At 53.5% G+C, this 17,650-nt stretch overlaps 1 protein-coding gene across 1 annotated transcript in view; it reads right to left on the bottom strand.

Annotated features, from left to right (window-relative positions):
- The window catches only part of LOC132320336 (electroneutral sodium bicarbonate exchanger 1-like), a gene marked incomplete at its 3' end in the record, with an annotated part of 28,391 nt that overhangs the window by 9,681 nt on the left and 1,060 nt on the right, over positions 1 to 17,650 (bottom strand). The window contains exons 2-23 of the mRNA XM_059832615.1: positions 16,213 to 16,294; positions 15,380 to 15,508; positions 14,796 to 14,931; positions 14,422 to 14,582; positions 14,138 to 14,317; positions 13,881 to 13,969; positions 13,591 to 13,814; positions 13,134 to 13,221; positions 12,482 to 12,628; positions 12,213 to 12,304; positions 11,531 to 11,705; positions 11,261 to 11,394; positions 10,398 to 10,643; positions 10,190 to 10,295; positions 9,675 to 9,836; positions 8,876 to 8,989; positions 8,366 to 8,527; positions 7,524 to 7,775; positions 6,816 to 6,884; positions 6,095 to 6,268; positions 5,858 to 5,995; positions 619 to 700 (exon numbers count right to left, since the gene is read on the bottom strand). Coding sequence (XP_059688598.1) covers positions 619 to 700; positions 5,858 to 5,995; positions 6,095 to 6,268; positions 6,816 to 6,884; positions 7,524 to 7,775; positions 8,366 to 8,527; positions 8,876 to 8,989; positions 9,675 to 9,836; positions 10,190 to 10,295; positions 10,398 to 10,643; positions 11,261 to 11,394; positions 11,531 to 11,705; positions 12,213 to 12,304; positions 12,482 to 12,628; positions 13,134 to 13,221; positions 13,591 to 13,814; positions 13,881 to 13,969; positions 14,138 to 14,317; positions 14,422 to 14,582; positions 14,796 to 14,931; positions 15,380 to 15,508; positions 16,213 to 16,294 — 3,142 coding nt within the window. The remainder of the gene's footprint in view (positions 1 to 618; positions 701 to 5,857; positions 5,996 to 6,094; positions 6,269 to 6,815; positions 6,885 to 7,523; positions 7,776 to 8,365; positions 8,528 to 8,875; positions 8,990 to 9,674; positions 9,837 to 10,189; positions 10,296 to 10,397; positions 10,644 to 11,260; positions 11,395 to 11,530; positions 11,706 to 12,212; positions 12,305 to 12,481; positions 12,629 to 13,133; positions 13,222 to 13,590; positions 13,815 to 13,880; positions 13,970 to 14,137; positions 14,318 to 14,421; positions 14,583 to 14,795; positions 14,932 to 15,379; positions 15,509 to 16,212; positions 16,295 to 17,650) is intronic.

Below are 17,650 nucleotides of genomic sequence, written 5' to 3'. Positions count from 1 at the left end.
GGAGGAAACACCAATTTTGTTTTCACTGGATCCCTGAATGTCACAGACCTCTCCTTTTTTCCAAGCCTGTTTTACTCGAACTTTGCAACAACAGAGCAACAACAAGTGATGGCTCCCCCAAAAGTGCCCTGAAAGCATCCAACGTCTTCTCAAATTCCAGCTTGGGCTGGCCAACACTCAGCCTTGCTCATTAAGCAGTGACAGAAGGGAATTCTTTTTAAAATCCTTGTATGGCACAAGGCGACAAGAGAAGATCCAATCAGTCCCATGATAAGGAACTCCAGAAGAAAAGAAGAAAAGCACAGCCTCGCGCCTCCAGCTGTCCAATTATTCTCCAGACCTCTCCAAGCCAGGAGCAGCCTCTGCGAGTAAACAAGCCGTGAATTATCCAGCCCCATGGCTAAAGCTCACACCGTGACCTCCGCGGGGGCTTTTTCCCTCTGTTGAAAAGCCGTAATATTAAAACACGTGAAAATAACTGTGCTGCTTTATTAAGAAGCATGGCACGTTTTGCTGCACATGATGTCACACCGAGTGAGGGACATTGTAGGGACTTTGTGCAACGGGAAAAGGCGCCGGGCTGGTGGCCCCTCTACCAGCATCTCAGCAGAGACTCACCTTCCAACTCCTCCTTCTCATAGTGAATCTTGGCACCGTTGCTCCTTCTCCCCTGGTCAATCAGTGCCTCCTCGTCATGCCTCTGTTTAGCAATGAGAAGAAGGTAAAAGTTGGGGCTGGGCGTCTAGAGCTCCCTTGCGTCCTGCCGGCAAGTCTCCTTCTCTCTTAGACACCGTTTTGCCTCCGTGCTGCGACCAGGGACGCTAAACCTGCCCCTGGCAGCCCTCCCCAGTGCAAAGCATCTCCCCCTGCCCATCCTTCTGCCCTCCAGGGAAATGCCAATGGGATTTCGGGGAGAGTTTTCCCCCTGTTTGGGGGATGCTCAGCCCTTCGGCTGTGCTACCTGTAACTCTTCCAGAAGTGTCATTTTGTAAGCCCCGTTCTGGTTCATCCTCACGTCGGTCACCGGTTTGGGGGGATAATTGAACCTCCAGATCAATCAGGGGGCCAGAGTCCCCCGGGACACCTGGACAGCTCTCACCGAGAGGAGCTCAGTGGCACCCAGTGTGCACCAACTCCAGAGACACAACAAGTGACCGTTTATGGCATCACAATCGGTGATGCGTATCCAGGCAGTTATTTAAAGCCACGCACCCCAGGACTCTTCCCGCTTGGAAAACTTAGTGGATGGGGAGAAACCAGCTCTGTTTTGGGCAAAAACTAGCCGGAATAGAGAAAAGGGGTGTAAATGCCGCATCCTGCTGGGCCAAAAGGCATAAGCAGCGTTTGGGTGTATTTAAAAGCACAAGCTGCCAAAATAGGAGTGAGGTGCAAAGCCTTGGGGAAAATACGCCTTACGGGGCAAAATACACATTAGGAGGAAACATAGGAGGAAACAGGACAAGTGAGCACCTCCGGCTCTGCGGCAAGATGCTCTCAGCGTCCCATGGCCCTTCTGTTGCAGCATCCTCGAAATCGCGGCAAGCCTTGCGCGGAGATGCCACCGAAGGAAAGGGCCCCGCTCAGAACTCACTCGGTCCCGGTTAGGCCACTCAAATGGACTCGGAGCGCTTATTTTGTTGAGGAAATTGCTGGAGGAGTTAAGGGTTTCGTAGAGCTGTGGGGTTGCGGACCTGTGGCCTTGGGATGGGATGGAGCAGGAAGGGGAGAAGCCTCCGGAAAGCAGTTTATCCCATCCCAGCATGGGCACCAGCACTTGCAAACGCTTTGCCTTCCCTCTCTGTCCTTCTCCGCTGCTGACAGGTGCCTGCAAAACATCACATTGTCAAAACTGGGCTGGGCAAGGGGATGCCGAGCTTTGCATCGCTCACTTTGGAGTTTTGGAGCAGCCAGAGTTGTTCCGCTTAGCACTATTTCCTAAGCACAAAGCTCCGGTTGGCTGCTTCGAAGCTGCTTTTGTTGGGAGGCTGAAAGCAGTAATTGCTTGTAAAACTGAAATCGGAAATCACTGGAGCAAAGGAGGAAGGTCCAGCTTTTCGGGGAACGGTTCTCTTTGCAGAAGGTGAGTGCCTTTTCCTCCCTTCTGTACTACCAATCTCTGAAGAAATCAAACCAGAGTAATGAGTGCTTGCTGACAGGCACCCAGCAGTCTGGTTTTCAGCAAATAAAGGGTGACGATTGGGCAGCCTCACTATTACAATGTGCCTCGTTCTTCTGTATTTGTCCAGACGAGCTCCCTTCTGGCTCTCTACCAGCCCACGCAGGGACATTGCCATGTCCCCCCCAGGATTTCTCGGCTGTCTCAGCCCAGAGACGGGCTGCACGGGGACGTGGCGGGGCAGAGTCAGGAGGGGGCCATGCTTCGGGCACGGTGCTGAGCCCCACTCCACGCTGGCGGCTGCGTGGCAGGAAAAGCCTTTGGGGACCTTCTGCCGTGAACCTCAACATCAGCTCTCCATCCTGGAGCTGGAGGAGGTTGAGCGAAACCTCGGGGCAGCACCACGCTCCCTCCCAGGAGCAGCAAGCAGGGACCAGGGCGGAGGCACGAACCCACCGCAGCCGAGCAAGACGTCGGGCAAATGATATGGGACGGGATAGTGCATATACCTGATGTCAGGAACAAGCCTGGCCGGGCTTGGCAGACCCCCTGAAACCCAAAATTATTTCTATGGATTTATTACGGCTTTTCTGGAGGATGCTCCACACAGTGAAGTACTTTGCAGAACACAGCCCCTGCCCTGGCCACCTCCTGCAGGGAGGCTGCCAGATGCCACCATGTGCATTAAACCACCTTTTCTCCCCCCATCCTTCCCTCCTGAGCAGATGGCAGTCGTACGAATCCCAAAGCACCCAAAGCTTCGCCTCCAACACCAAGCGGCACTCGGAAGGCACCTTCACCACTCTTAGGGATTTACCCACGCCGGCCACCCTAACAGGGGCCGACCCTGGGATCCCGCTGAGAAGGCAGAGTCCCAGGGAAGGTTTCCCATCCCTCTTTGAGGAGTTCTCGGGTGACAGCTCGAGCTGGCTGCCTCCGGAGAGGGACCCCTACCCCCACTCATGCCCCCCAATTATACCTGTACCACCCAGCACCCCATCCCCAGGTCCAACCCCGAGGCCGAGCCCTTAATTCTCCCAGAGGGACATCACCTTCCCTTGGCTTCCAGCTCCGGCCTGGGGCTCTTCCCCAGCCTCTCCCTCCACTTACTCCAAACCCCACCCTCAGCACAGCCCCACACACACTCCCCTCCTCCTTCCTCTGACCTCTCTCTTCCTTAATCCTTTCCTCACCTCCAGCACACTATACAGAGGGAGCCAGACGCACCACCTCCTCCACTGACTTCCCTGGCCAGGCGGGGACACGGTTGGAAAAATACTTTGGAATACCCGGAGCTGCTCAGCTCTTGCGGCCTAAGGCTTCAACTCCTTCAGCTGCTTCCGCCTCCCTTTTCTCGGGAACCGCTCCCGCGGCGCTGCAGGACAGCAGCTGTCCCCTCCGACAGTCACCATGCCACGCTGGCAAAAGTCAACCTACAGCTTGCAAAACCCCATCCCGTAAAAGCCGTCTGATTTTGGCCCTGCTTGGGGATGTACCCCTTTCTTCCTTACAGAGCAATTCTGTAGTTTCTTTTCCCCACCCGTTTGCAAGGAGCAACAACTTGCCCTTGGCATTTGGGGTTGGCTTCATGCACGAACAGGCTCCCGCAGAGGATGGGACAAGCCGATGGCAGGAGGGCTCGTGCACCCGTCCCAGCTGGGCACGAGGCACCAGTTGCAGACGCCGAGAGCCTGGAGCACGTGCTGAGCCCACAGCAAGATGCAGGGCTGCAAGGGGACCTTTTCTTCTGGCTTGTCCTCTCCTCCCAGGCTCCACGGCCAGCCGACTCGACCGCATGTGCCTGAGGTGACACCACAGCCCAACGACCCCCCGCCCCAAAACCTCAAGAGAGCACGAGAGCCATCTCTGCTTCACAGCTTCTTCCTGCATAGCGGCAGGGGAAGGGAGAAGGAAAAGGCATCTTGCCGCTTTCCTCCCGGCTCATCCCACCCTGGGAGAGAAGAGACTTTGCAAGGACAGGGGAGAAGAAAAAACTACAGAGTGCCAGGGAGGTAAAAGGAAGGAAAACAGCACTGAATGATAAAGCGGCAGCAGTCCCTCTACCACTACAAACCCACACCACCACACGCACGTACACACGGGAACTTCACGACACCGAACTCCCATTGACTGGCACGTACACCTCAGTTTGCTGGTCTAGAGATACTGAATGCCTGAAGCACACCAAGGAGAACTGAAAACATCGACATGGCTTTAATGGGAATCCTCCAACTGGAAAACAGCGGTATCTCCCCGTCTCTGCGTTGGCACGTCCCTGAGTCACGTTCTCACTCCTCCCCTTCAAAGCCGAGGCTCCTAAATAGCAAAACTGGGGGGAAAAAAGACAAAAAGAGGGAGAGCACCATCAGTGGAAGACCTGCCGGCTGCTGCTGGTTCAACCCTGTTCGTGGGACCACCCCGGCAGTGACGAGCTGGTTTGCATGCCACGGTCCTCGCTGCCTGTTCCCAGGGACGGGCCGTTTGCTCGGTACTGCCTGCCGAAGCACGGGAAAACTGTAGGCATGCGCCGTCGCTTGCAGAGGAGCACGGTCACGTTCACATGCAATCCTTTACCTCTTTCCTCCCCGGATTCAGACTGTTTCTGTGTTCATAGTGAGAGCCTTCCACACGCTCGTTTTCAACACTTCCTCCGAGATATTAATCTCGCAAGGATCAGTCCTGCAATAAATATTTCACAGAGCAATCCGTGACTACGGGAACTGATGCCACCAAGTGCGTTAGCATCAGCAAGAGGAACAGCGGGGCCCCGAGAATCAAAGCTCAGCATAAGCACGGCAGGTTTTGCTGGATGAGGAGTTTTGCGAGGCAAGCCTGAGAGCTGCAGAGCTACAGCTCCGTGCAAAGGCTCTTGCGGGCGTTTAGCCCTGGAGTGGGCTCCTAAGCCACTGCTGGTACAGATCATGCCTGCAACTCCTCGTTTTTACGTATGAGGATCTCCAGCTACCCTAAAGTCACTGAGGATGCGACTTTTTGGGGTCAGATGGGAGTTGTGCAGCCACTCTGCTTGGAGGCAGAGCCCTGCGATCCCCTCCTGCAGCCCTGCCCGTAGATGTGATTTTCCCACCAAGCTGACTGCTGCTTTCTATGGGACGCTCAAGAAAGATGCAAGTGGAAAAAACTGTGCCAAACACCTTCCAACTAATCTTGCCGGGGGTCCTGGCACTTGGTGGGGCTTTACCTGTCCCTGCTTTGCTTTGGGATATCCAAGTTGCTGGTCTTGCCCAGTTTCAGCAGAACTGAACCGGCAGCAGCAGCAGCTTCCATCATTTTCGGGGACTCCTGACGGAAAAAAGGGACAAATCAAGTTCTCTGTCTTGGATCCAAGTGGAAAAAACCTGAACACCCAGCAAAAACATTGCATGCTGCCCTCTCCTTCTGACTCGTGGCACCTTTAGCTATTAGCGCAGCAGGGTAAAGACCTTTCACTCTGAATTTTTTGGGGGGGGGCGTTAAAAACACTGTTACGAGCCAATCTTTCCATCATCATCATCATCATCTGTTATTATAAATGACTCATTTAAAAAATTATACCTCTATTCAAGTGTTAAGCTCACTGCTCATTCAGGGAAAAAAAAGGTTAAGATGTGGGATCCAGGCTATTAGGATCTGTTTCTTTTGAGTTCTGATCTTGCCCCAACATGTAAAGACAAGCTGTGCTAGAAACAGGCAATCTCACAGCCCGAGGGAGATGTCCAGCCCCGAGCGCCCAGCAAGCGTTACCTCTTCTTCATTGGCTTCGTTTTTGGCACCGTCCAACTTCTTCTTCTTGCTCTCTGGCATAAGGTCATCCAGGAAGCTGAGCTCTCGCTTTGAGAAGCAGAAATCCATGGCTTTCCGGACAAATACAAGAGCCAAAACCTGCACGAAATAGAGGGAAGATGCGGTGAGGCCAGAGGTGGTGCTACATCTCACTCCAACGCGGCAAACATCCCTGTGCCGAGCGGCACCGCCTCTTACCATCATGGGAAAGACGATGGCGGCACGGGACACCTTGATGGCCCAGAGCAGGACGAGGCAGATCAGCTGGATCACGGTGAAGAAGTGCACCTTTCGCAAGGGGACGTGCCGCAGGTAGATGAAATCCGGCTGGTGTTTCGCCGGCATCCAAAACAGCTTCAAGCGATCGAAGAACTGCAAAGTCAAAGTGGAAAAGTTGCCACCTTGGGACTGCGGAAAGCTTCTGGCCCTCTTGAGACGTGGAGGGAGTTTTCAGGATCTCGCTCGCCATGAGAAACCATGGATCCCACTATGCTCCTCCTGGGAGCAGCACCCATTTTCCCTTCGCTCCAGCTAGAAACCAGCTTGCCCGTGAGAGCTGCCCACCCACGTGCAATTATGCCACGTTATTCTATGATTAGCTTGTCTTGGCCCACTGAATCCCCCAGCAAGGATTTCCACCAGTGGTAGAAATTGCCTTCCCTGTGCACTCAACTCCCCCATTTTCACCTAACCAAACACTGGCCTGCCCTAACCTGTGTTTAAACAGGGAGCGCTCAACTTGCCCGGTCCTCCCAGCCCTATAGACCTCCTGTGCCTCCTCCAATCTTTTTCGTACACAAAATATTTTCATTGCTTGCTTTCCGAGAGGTTTTTTTCCCATGCCGCTGCTTTTTTCCTGCTTCTACGGAGATGAAATACCAGGCAGCGGACATGCTGCACGCTGTAAAAAAGTCCGTACCTGAATTTCTCCGAGCGACGACACGCCCATGTAGAGAAAGACGCCGTAAAGCACAGGCATTGGTATAAACTGAAAGAAAGAATGCAATCATTTATTTTTTTAAATTGCATTTTCAGTAGTACCACTCTCTTCTACAGGCACTGCCTCAAATTGCCTACAGCTTTCCAGTTTCCACAGGGTTAGAGACGTGTCGGATTTTAACCAGCAGAGCTTTTGTGCCTGCGAGTGAGCTAACGCTCTGCTTTAGGCTGACCGTTGGAGTTATCTTTCATCAGCAGAATCCTATCTTCCAGAAAGGTTGGAGGAAAACAGGCGACCATGCTACCATATGCCACGTTCTGTGACGGTAGAAAAACCTTTCTCCTTATTCTTGTAGCAACAAGCAAAAGCGACGTGCCTCCTTTTAGCCTAGCGAGGAGATTATCTTGTGGGAGGAACACGCAAGGAAGCCCATGGACATGATTTCAGTGTGTTTAGCTACTGGAACGGCTGTGCTGAGGCATTTGGGGGAGCAAATTGCCATCGATAACGTGCTGAACGGCTGGAAAGCGTAAGCGAGGAGGCTGCTTCCCACTGTGGGTCAAGCCCCAAGGTTTGGGATCACCTCCTCCTCCACTCCACAGCTGCTCGGGCCTGGAGAGAGGGGACTGGTTTTGGGTAACCTCCAAAAAGCTCGTGGCTGTTGGGTGTTTTGCATTTTCCTCTTACCTTTAACACAGAAGTGAAGAAGACAGAGCAGCCCATGAGCACAAAGATCATGGAGCCAGTGACTCTCTGCTCTCGTATCCCCAGAAACTTGGGTTGTTCTCCTGGAGCTGCGCACTCAGACTCGACTTTGAGGCTATTCACGTGGGTGATGGACAGGACGGTGGCAGCCACAAACCAGGGCAGCCCCATCACGGAGCACACCCCGAGCATCACGGCCACCATGAAAAGGTCCAGGTGGTACCCACATCCTTTCTGCGGGAAGCAAAACAAGGAGATGAGCGTCCCACAGCACAAGAGCAAGGACAACGTCGCAAGTCAGGCTCAAACCCCGCTAGAGCGCAAGTCAACTTCTTGAGAATTTAAAACACGCCTCGGAAACAAATAAGGAGGTATCTGCTCTTTGTGCAAGCCCCTTGCATGAAAAGGTGGCAGGAGTTCAGACAAAGTGGATTTGGTTGTGCGATAGCTACTTCTCAAAAGAAAAAAAGAGACCGGGTTTTTTCCTTTATAAAGAAATTTCCACCACTTGCAAGTAGGATGTGACTCTGAGTTATCCCTGGCAGCGCGTCAACACAATTCGATCCCCCATCCACTGGTGACATTTTAAAACAAAACCACGCTTCTCTATTGCTCCAAGATTAATTTGCTCCTCTGAAAGGCTGCTCATCTGAACTCCCTGTCGTTTGCTCCCTGTGTCATCATTAATGCAGGAGAGCATCCTGCCACGCAGCCTGACGTTTTCCCAAACCAATGCCTTCCCAAAGCATTTGGAATAGGAGCTTCTCCCCGTGCCTGCAGCCCGGAGTGGGTTGGGGATGGGCTCATCTCTTGCAGCCCCTTACCTTCAGCCTGTGCTCCTTCCTGTTCACAATAACAGCAGTGATCTGCTGGTCCATGAAGATCAAGATGGTGCAGAGCAGAGCTGGGATGAGCGCAGCCAACACCGTCCACCAAGGGTTGGGTCCTACGGGGCTGATGAACCACCCGCGGTCGTCTCTGGTAGGCTGCAACAAAGCACACACATCAGCATCATCTCCCAGCCCAGCCACCTCACTGGCTTTGCTTTTCCCCTCCATTCCCATGTCAGAGCACCTCCCAGCCCTGGCTTCACGTCACCCTGGGGTTCAGCACTGCCGCTGCCCTCTTTGCAAGCACCTACAGATACTTCTCCTGGAGGTATCTAGTTTTGGGGCTGTCTTCTCCTTTCCCGAAGGAAACAATGCGCTTGGAGGCAGAAGAGGAGATGGTCGCACCACCAGCATCTCCTCCGGACTCAGCCCTGTCCTGCCCCGGCATCACCTTGTGGCATCCCCAAGGGCTGAAACCAGCTCCCTGCCAAAACACCCCGTTACCTTGAACATATGGGGGACGTGGAGCTTCGGTGATGGGATCCCAATCATGAAGTCCATGAGCACCATGACGACGATGGTGAGGAAAACAGCAAAGTCGCTTACTGTGGACCGTACCTGGGGCAAGAAACCAGAGCTGAAGGGGGCGTCGCAAAGGGGGCCACAACATGACATGGAAAAGTGAGGGACGTCAACGCCATTAAGACCGGTTAACAAAACCCCTCCATGCTGAGGACATGCAGCCAAATCCCTTGGTTAGATACCGTTGCTGTGTTTGTGCCTGTGAGATCTGGTGCCAGGCAATACAAAATGTTTAATTAGGTGGAAAAGGGTTGTCTTAATTGAAACCTTAAAAAAAAAAATAAAATTACAAAAGAAGGAAGCAGATGTCTGCCACGACAGCCACGCTCACAGCTAAAACGGGAATAAGGCACTGAGGCATCATTTGCTCCTCAAAAGGAAGAAATAGTGTCGTTTGCTATGGCAGCTCCTCAGCTGAATCAGCCTTCCCCTTGAGCACATAATGCACAGAAGGTGAAAAAAAGTAACTGTGGAAGACCTGATTTCCCACTGCCTGAGCAAGAGATGGCTCCAGGACAGGTCGCCAGGCAGGTGGGAAATGCTACGATCCTTTTGCGCTCATGGAAATGAGTGAGGGACGTCCACGCTGATGGAGAGCTTGGCCTTCAAGGTCAACGTTTCCCAGCTCGACCGAGTGGTGGCAAATACTGCTTAGTGCTCCAGGAAAGCCATTTTGGGAAATGAGCGTGGAGACTGCTGCTGGCCACCGTCTTCTACCTACTCTGGTTGGGAAGTATCGGCTGGTCTTAAACTTCTTCAGTAAGCTCGACAGCACAAAGGTGGAGAAGAAGAGGATGCAGCACCAGAAGAGGACGTCAGGCGTGTAGGGGCCATTGGGTCCACAGGCAGGTCCTTGAAACTCTCCATGCAAATACCGACATTCCTGGAGAAACAGAGCATCAGGACACAAAGGCAGTGCACGTGCGGCAAGGAAACCTTGCATAACGAGGGGGTTATTTCTGCTGCCGGTCAGAAATATTGTCCTGCCACCGCGTTGAGGAGGCGGACAGTTATTACCCACGATGTTGGGCACAAGGTGGACTGGACAAGGTGGACTCTCCTTCCCAGGACCAAGCGGGTTAAAACCACCCATTAGATGTAAGCAATGACTTTTCAGAGCAGCACTAGCACAGCTGGAAGCCCATCACCACCTGAAGGGCTCCGACTTGTGCACCACGCGAATGCCCCTGGACCCCGTGGCCGCGGCACGAGGAAGCAGTGGCTCGGGGCACTTACGGTCACCGTGAGGTTTTCCCAGGCGATGCCAGACACGTTGATCTTGTTGCTCTCCCAGAAACGCAGGGTTTCATTGCTGGGATGCGTCGGTGCCTCACACTTACAGCTGGGAGGAGAGAAGCCAAGACACGGGTAAGGGAGAGGCGATGCAGGTGCAGCCCTGAGCTCCTGCCAAGGGGCAGGGGCGTTTTAGGAGGAAAAAACCCACTAGTCGATGGTGAGGAAGTCGAGCTGGCTGTGCATGTGCACAGGGTAGGTCTCCCGCAGGTGACTCAGCTTCTCTAGAGCCTCGTAGATGAAGATGAGGCAGATGAGGGAGGCGAAGGCTTCTTCGGTGAAGCGGGTGATGTAGCACACCAAAGAGCTGGCGTCGGTGGCCACCAGCACGATGCAGAAGAAGGCGGTCCACAGCCCGATGCATGCCCGCAGAGAGAGATAGGAGAGCGTGTACTCCCTGGGAAACCAAAATAAAACCAAGGGTGGAAAGGCCAGCAAGAGGCTCCAAGTTGGGGCTTAATGATAAATTTAAATTGCAATAAGGGTGGTTCATCTCACATCGAAGTCATCACAGCAGAAGGACTGTCATGGAAAATACCCATTTCACATGAAAAACTCCTACTTTTTCAATGAAATCATCCAAACTCACAACATTTCAGCAGTAGACTATTTGGCTACCTGAGCAAACTGTATTTCCACTTCCAGCAACAATCAGGCTAAGAAGTGCCTTGTTTTGTACTCAGAGGGAAGCAAATCTTCCCCCATTCCCAAACCAGAGTGATTTGTCTCCTCTTCCTTGTGCAGCCCATCTTGGGCATCCACATCCTTGTGGTTTCTCCTCCTCCAGCTGCTTCGCTTTAAGCCTAAAACCCCCAAATGACCCCATCCATCCTTCAGAGAGCCAGGGCTCTCGCACCATCGCATACTAAAGCAGCAGCGTGCAGCATCTGTGACACACAAGACAACTTCAATCGAACAACTGCCGCTGAGAGAAATGAAAGACAAACATCTTTTCTCCATCCCCGCTGCCTTCTGAAGGCTCTCACAGCACCCGGCCGCAGCAACCAGCCTTACTTGCAGAATTTGTAGAGGATCTTCTCAAAGACGAGCACGGGTCCGGTGCTGCCGAGGATGGTGAGAGGTTGGCCAGCAAAGAGGGAAAACACCACGCCGGTCATGGAGGCGCCCAGCAGCGACTCCATGGCACTCTGTCCGGGGAAGAGAGGCAGCAGTGAGTACAGAAAGCATTAGGGGGAAAAAAAACCCAGAGCAAACTCACTGCAGCAAGGACTTTTGCATGAGTTTTATCCTCCCCCGTGCCACCCAACAGAGAGAGCTGCTCACTATGTGGCCATCGGTCGCCTCCCCCAGCAGTCCCCCAAAGGTGATGACAGGGGACATGCAGGCACAGTAGAGGAAGAGGAAGGACGCCAGACACTGCAGCCTCAGACCATCCCGAAAGTCGCTCCAGAACCACGGGGCTTTTCGCTTCACATCCAGGATCAAACCTCCAAAGAGCCTGGAAGAAGGACAAAATAGAGACAGTTCTCCTGCAAGACCACATGGACTTTTCTTGGCTGCAGAAGGGCAATCACAAGCATGGAGTAATTTTCAGTGCTGAAAAGAAGCCGTCTCCTTCTCCCTTTTTACACCCACTAGAAGCTGAGGCACGCCAAAATGCCCTCCAACAACAAAAATAAAAAGAAGAAAAAAGAAAAAACAAGACCTAACCTGAGAGCCCATCCCCTCTTACTGCAACACTCCCTTGCTCTGAGAAGCAGCAGAGCTCTACCTGGAGGTATTTGCACATCTGCTTCCACCCCAAATCAAGAAAACCTGTGTGCAATGATGCTGTGGCTGAGCCCAGCTGCTCACATCTCCCACCTGCCCAGCCCAGGGACCCAGCTGGGCATGTGGAGCCCCTTCACTGAACCAAAAAACCCCAAAAACCTGCTCAAAGGCAAGGTGCATGCTCAGATTTGGGAGGCAAGCAGAAAAAAACACCCCAAACTATCAAAGCTTGCACCTTCCCGTCCGCTCCAGTTCAGGACCGCTGTGCTTCTCCGGCTCACTGTCAGAAGCACTGTCATCGAGAGCTCCTGGCATCTTCCTTTTTTCCTGTTCAAATGGAAATAAGAAAGACAGCTATTTGTAACCACTGGCTTGTTTTGCTTCTGGTCTGGCCATGTGACTGTGTCAAACAGGGACCTTGTGAATCTGGACCCCTGAACAGCATCCCCAGCTGCCTGCCGTCCTGCCCGTCCCCCTCGCGCCTCCCTCCGCCGCAGCACCCACCTGCGAAGGGACGTTTTTCGGGGGCTCGATTCGGATCGATGGATCCCACTCTCCAGGCGGCAAGACCGTGACCTGATCCAGAAACTCATCGATGCCGGCCACGAGGTCAGCCCGGTTCTTGGCTTTATAGACGACGTCATGGAAAACCTGCCCGTAGGAGACAACCTGCTCAGAGGACAACCCATCTCGCATGCCCTAAGCAGTGCAATAAGCACTTGGCTAAACGCAAGATAATTTCCCCCAAATTTCCTGCTGGCAATGGCAGGAAGTATTCCCCCAAAAGGAAAAATCTGTCCATCGTGTTCCTTGTAATCCTCTCCTCCACGAGGCCCCCCATCCCCCATGGCACACCGCAGCCTGTTGCTTAAAGAGGACAAGTTTTACTGGCCCTGGCAATGCCACCACTGGGGACAGCGTGCTGGGGACCCCGGGGAGAAGGACGAGGTGCAGGATGCACCCCGGGTGGGATTTCAGCCTCCAGGATGTGGGGGGATGCAAACGTGCGTGTTTGCTTTGGGGTGCGAACGAAGGGTGGGCTATTTGGAGAGCTGCCGGCAGCGGGGACAGCAAATGCTCTTCCTCACTACTACAGAGACAGGGAGAGGTGAAGAAAGCCAAAAATGACCCAGAGATATCCCTTCTCACGTCGCACCTCATCCGTCATGATAGTAGCCATGGACCTGCCGATCTCATGGTACTGATGGGCTTTTCCTTCTGGTCCAAGCAAAACAAACAGGAACCTGGGCAAGACAAACAAAAGGAGAGAGACGAACGTGTCATGGCTCAAAGAGCACCCAAGGAAATCCCTGGCAGCTCCCAGCCCAGAGCACGGCTCGAGAGGGGACACGGAGGCTCACCGACTCCGGTGATGAATTGGAAATTCATCAAAACCCATCGCAAATTTCATTTTGGGGCCAACTCTCATTCACGTTGGCCAATGGGTTTAAAAGCTACAGCAGGGAAGGGGGAAATGAAGGCAAGGAGACGTGGCTGGCAGAAACGTGCTGGCTCCCGCTGGCCTTGTTCCCTTGGGATGCCAAACTGGTGCATGCCATCTGATGCTTTGTTGGGGGGGTTTGAAATAAAAACTTTGTGCTTCTCGTTCAGACCTTGTTGGGATGGGAACTTCTGTCATGCCCGAGAGGAGGACAGCCGGGGTCAGGCGGACAAATGCCACGATGGGCTGGCGAAGGAAATCCAGCTCTCCTACGAGCACGTTGGACGCTTCAGCCCCGCTGGGAATTTTCTTCATGAAGTGCAGCTCCGCCTGGGCACAACAAGCCATTTTCAGGCAATTACCCCAAAAGCAAAGCCCACAGCACCCTGCAGCTCCCTCTGCAGCCAAGGTTGCAACAGCAAATTCGGCCCTGAAGGCCTAAGAAAGCTATGAGTGTCTCACCTTGCTTAAATCCGTTGTGCTGGTCTCATGGTTCACCCCATTTTTAGCTTCCACAGTGGTGGGAGAAGGATGAGGGGTAAGTGTTTGAGCTGGTAGAAAAAAGAAAGACACTCAGAAAGACGGACAAGGAGCAATTGGGATGCTTCTCCTTTGCTAGGACAAACCTAATGGGGCCAAAGCCCTGCAGAAACCCTCATCTGCTGCCAAAGCCCTACAGAAACCTTCACCGGGTGCCAAAGCCCTGCAGGAACCCTCACCTGGCTTGTCGAGGAGGTGCAGGTCCGACCCCTTCTTGCTCACATCAGCAAACGAGCGGAGAAGGTTGTTTCTTTTCTTCTCGTTCTGATGGTGGTGCTTCTTCAAAAGAACTTCTCCAATTTTTGCCCGCGTGCGCTCGTCAAACTCCGTGAGCTGTTCTTGCTGGCCCAGGATCAGATCTGAGCATGGCACAGGAAAATGAGGCAGGGTTTGATCTGGGAAGGAAGGGCACAGCGGCGAGCCAAGCTCGACCGTTCCCGGAGGGACGCGGCACCCACAGTACCTGCGATCTCTTCGATGCTGTTGGCACTAATGTCCAGCAGCACCGTGCCATTGATGATGCAGCTCCTCAGCTCAAAGAGGCTGTGCAAGGACAGCGTGGCCACATAGGGCTTGCTCCAGCGCTCGCCGCCGTCTTCCACGTCCTCCTCAAACTTCAGCCACCTGCGGACATCGGGTGCTGTCAGCCCCATTGCAAGGAAACAGCCCCAGCTCTCCAACCCCTTTAACAGAGCTACAGGTAGCAAGAGGAGACGGCTCCTCGCATCAGCACCTACAGCTGCAAAAGCTTCGCGTCCTGCGGAGCGGAAAGCAGAGCCCGCGTGCACTGCTGGCGCAGGGACTCCTCTCCCACCACAGCCGGCAGCAGGGATTTACCTTGCCGTTTCCTTCCACTCGGCATCTTCGCCCTCTTTCACGCAGATCTCATCCAGCTCGGTGAACAAGGCGTGAGGGACATGCTGCTCGTCCTCCTTGGTCCTGAGGATGAACTGCACCCGCTGGGACGGGGTGCCTGGGGGCAGAACACAGAGACCCGTCCCGTTACCACGCTCGAATATGGCCCATCACGCTCACATGCAAAGCGGGCATCAGATCGGCACCAGTTCAGCCACAAATATTGGGCCGGCCCCTCTCCCCTGGCTCTGTTGGGGCTTGCACAGAGCCACGGAGAAGGAGAAGCATCTATTCCACCCCTGCACAAGGATGGGCAGCTTTCCTTCCCCACATTTCCATTTTTAAAGCAGGCATCCCGCTGAGGAAGATGAGCCTAAATCCATTATACATTTAACTACCTCAAAAAAAAAAGATGAAAGTTTTGAAAAAGAGGGTCTTGTTAAATAATGCCACTTTCCCTCGGAAGAACAGCAAGTCACTCAAACTAGCCACATGGACCTGCTTGCAGAAGACCCCAGCGCCCATGTAGCCCCAAGGAGTTTAGTGAACGGGGTGGCGGGACTTACAGTGGTAGCCCCGCTCCGTCGGGGCACAGTCCTCCTCCTGTTCCCGATGCTTCTGCTTGTGGGGTCGGTGATGCCGGTGGCATTGCCCCACCAGCGGCATCTGCACGCCGGCGTACAGGGTCCGGTGGCCTGCAAAAAAGCAGCATTTGCATCACTCGCGATATTGGGGAGATGGATGACGCAGACACCACGGTTAAATCAGTGCAGCCGTCCCAGGAGGAAACACCAATTTTGTTTTCACTGGATCCCTGAATGTCACAGACCTCTCCTTTTTTCCAAGCCTGTTTTACTCGAACTTTGCAACAACAGAGCAACAACAAGTGATGGCTCCCCCAAAAGTGCCCTGAAAGCATCCAACGTCTTCTCAAATTCCAGCTTGGGCTGGCCAACACTCAGCCTTGCTCATTAAGCAGTGACAGAAGGGAATTCTTTTTAAAATCCTTGTATGGCACAAGGCGACAAGAGAAGATCCAATCAGTCCCATGATAAGGAACTCCAGAAGAAAAGAAGAAAAGCACAGCCTCGCGCCTCCAGCTGTCCAATTATTCTCCAGACCTCTCCAAGCCAGGAGCAGCCTCTGCGAGTAAACAAGCCGTGAATTATCCAGCCCCATGGCTAAAGCTCACACCGTGACCTCCGCGGGGGCTTTTTCCCTCTGTTGAAAAGCCGTAATATTAAAACACGTGAAAATAACTGTGCTGCTTTATTAAGAAGCATGGCACGTTTTGCTGCACATGATGTCACACCGAGTGAGGGACATTGTAGGGACTTTGTGCAACGGGAAAAGGCGCCGGGCTGGTGGCCCCTCTACCAGCATCTCAGCAGAGACTCACCTTCCAACTCCTCCTTCTCATAGTGAATCTTGGCACCGTTGCTCCTTCTCCCCTGGTCAATCAGTGCCTCCTCGTCATGCCTCTGTTTAGCAATGAGAAGAAGGTAAAAGTTGGGGCTGGGCGTCTAGAGCTCCCTTGCGTCCTGCCGGCAAGTCTCCTTCTCTCTTAGACACCGTTTTGCCTCCGTGCTGCGACCAGGGACGCTACACCTGCCCCTGGCAGCCCTCCTCAGTGCAAAGCATCTCCCCCTGCCCATCCTTCTGCCCTCCAGGGAAATGCCAATGGGATTTCGGGGAGAGTTTTCCCCCTGTTTGGGGGATGCTCAGCCCTTCAGCTGTGCTACCTGTAACTCTTCCAGAAGTGTCATTTTGTAAGCCCCGTTCTGGTTCATCCTCACGTCGGTCACCGGTTTGGGGGGATAATTGAACCTCCAGATCAATCAGGGGGCCAGAGTCCCCCGGGACACCTGGACAGCTCTCACCGAGAGGAGCTCAGTGGCACCCAGTGTGCACCAACTCCAGAGACACAACAAGTGACCATTTATGGCATCACAATCGGTGATGCGTATCCAGGCAGTTATTTAAAGCCACGCACCCCAGGACTCTTCCCGCTTGGAAAACTTAGTGGATGGGGAGAAACCAGCTCTGTTTTGGGCAAAAACTAGCCGGAATAGAGAAAAGGGGTGTAAATGCCGCATCCTGCTGGGCCAAAAGGCATAAGCAGCGTTTGGGTGTATTTAAAAGCACAAGCTGCCAAAATACGAGTGAGGTGCAAAGCCTTGGGGAAAATACGCCTTACGGGGCAAAATACACATTAGGAGGAAACATAGGAGGAAACAGGACAAGTGAGCACCTCCGGCTCTGCGGCAAGATGCTCTCAGCGTCCCATGGCCCTTCTGTTGCAGCATCCTCGAAATCGCGGCAAGCCTTGCGCGGAGATGCCACCGAAGGAAAGGGCCCCGCTCAGAACTCACTCGGTCCCGGTTAGGCCACTCAAATGGACTCGGAGCGCTTATTTTGTTGAGGAAATTGCTGGAGGAGTTAAGGGTTTCGTAGAGCTGTGGGGTTGCGGACCTGTGGCCTTGGGATGGGATGGAGCAGGAAGGGGAGAAGCCTCCGGAAAGCAGTTTATCCCATCCCAGCATGGGCACCAGCACTTGCAAACGCTTTGCCTTCCCTCTCTGTCCTTCTCCGCTGCTGACAGGTGCCTGCAAAACATCACATTGTCAAAACTGGGCTGGGCAAGGGGATGCCGAGCTTTGCATCGCTCACTTTGGAGTTTTGGAGCAGCCAGAGTTGTTCCGCTTAGCACTATTTCCTAAGCACAAAGCTCCGGTTGGCTGCTTCGAAGCTGCTTTTGTTGGGAGGCTGAAAGCAGTAATTGCTTGTAAAACTGAAATCGGAAATCACTGGAGCAAAGGAGGAAGGTCCGGCTTTTC

This window comes from Gavia stellata, chromosome 35 (genome assembly GCF_030936135.1).
Source record: "Gavia stellata isolate bGavSte3 chromosome 35, bGavSte3.hap2, whole genome shotgun sequence".
Taxonomy (NCBI): domain Eukaryota; kingdom Metazoa; phylum Chordata; class Aves; order Gaviiformes; family Gaviidae; genus Gavia; species Gavia stellata.
This window is presented reverse-complemented; position numbering and strand designations above follow the sequence as displayed.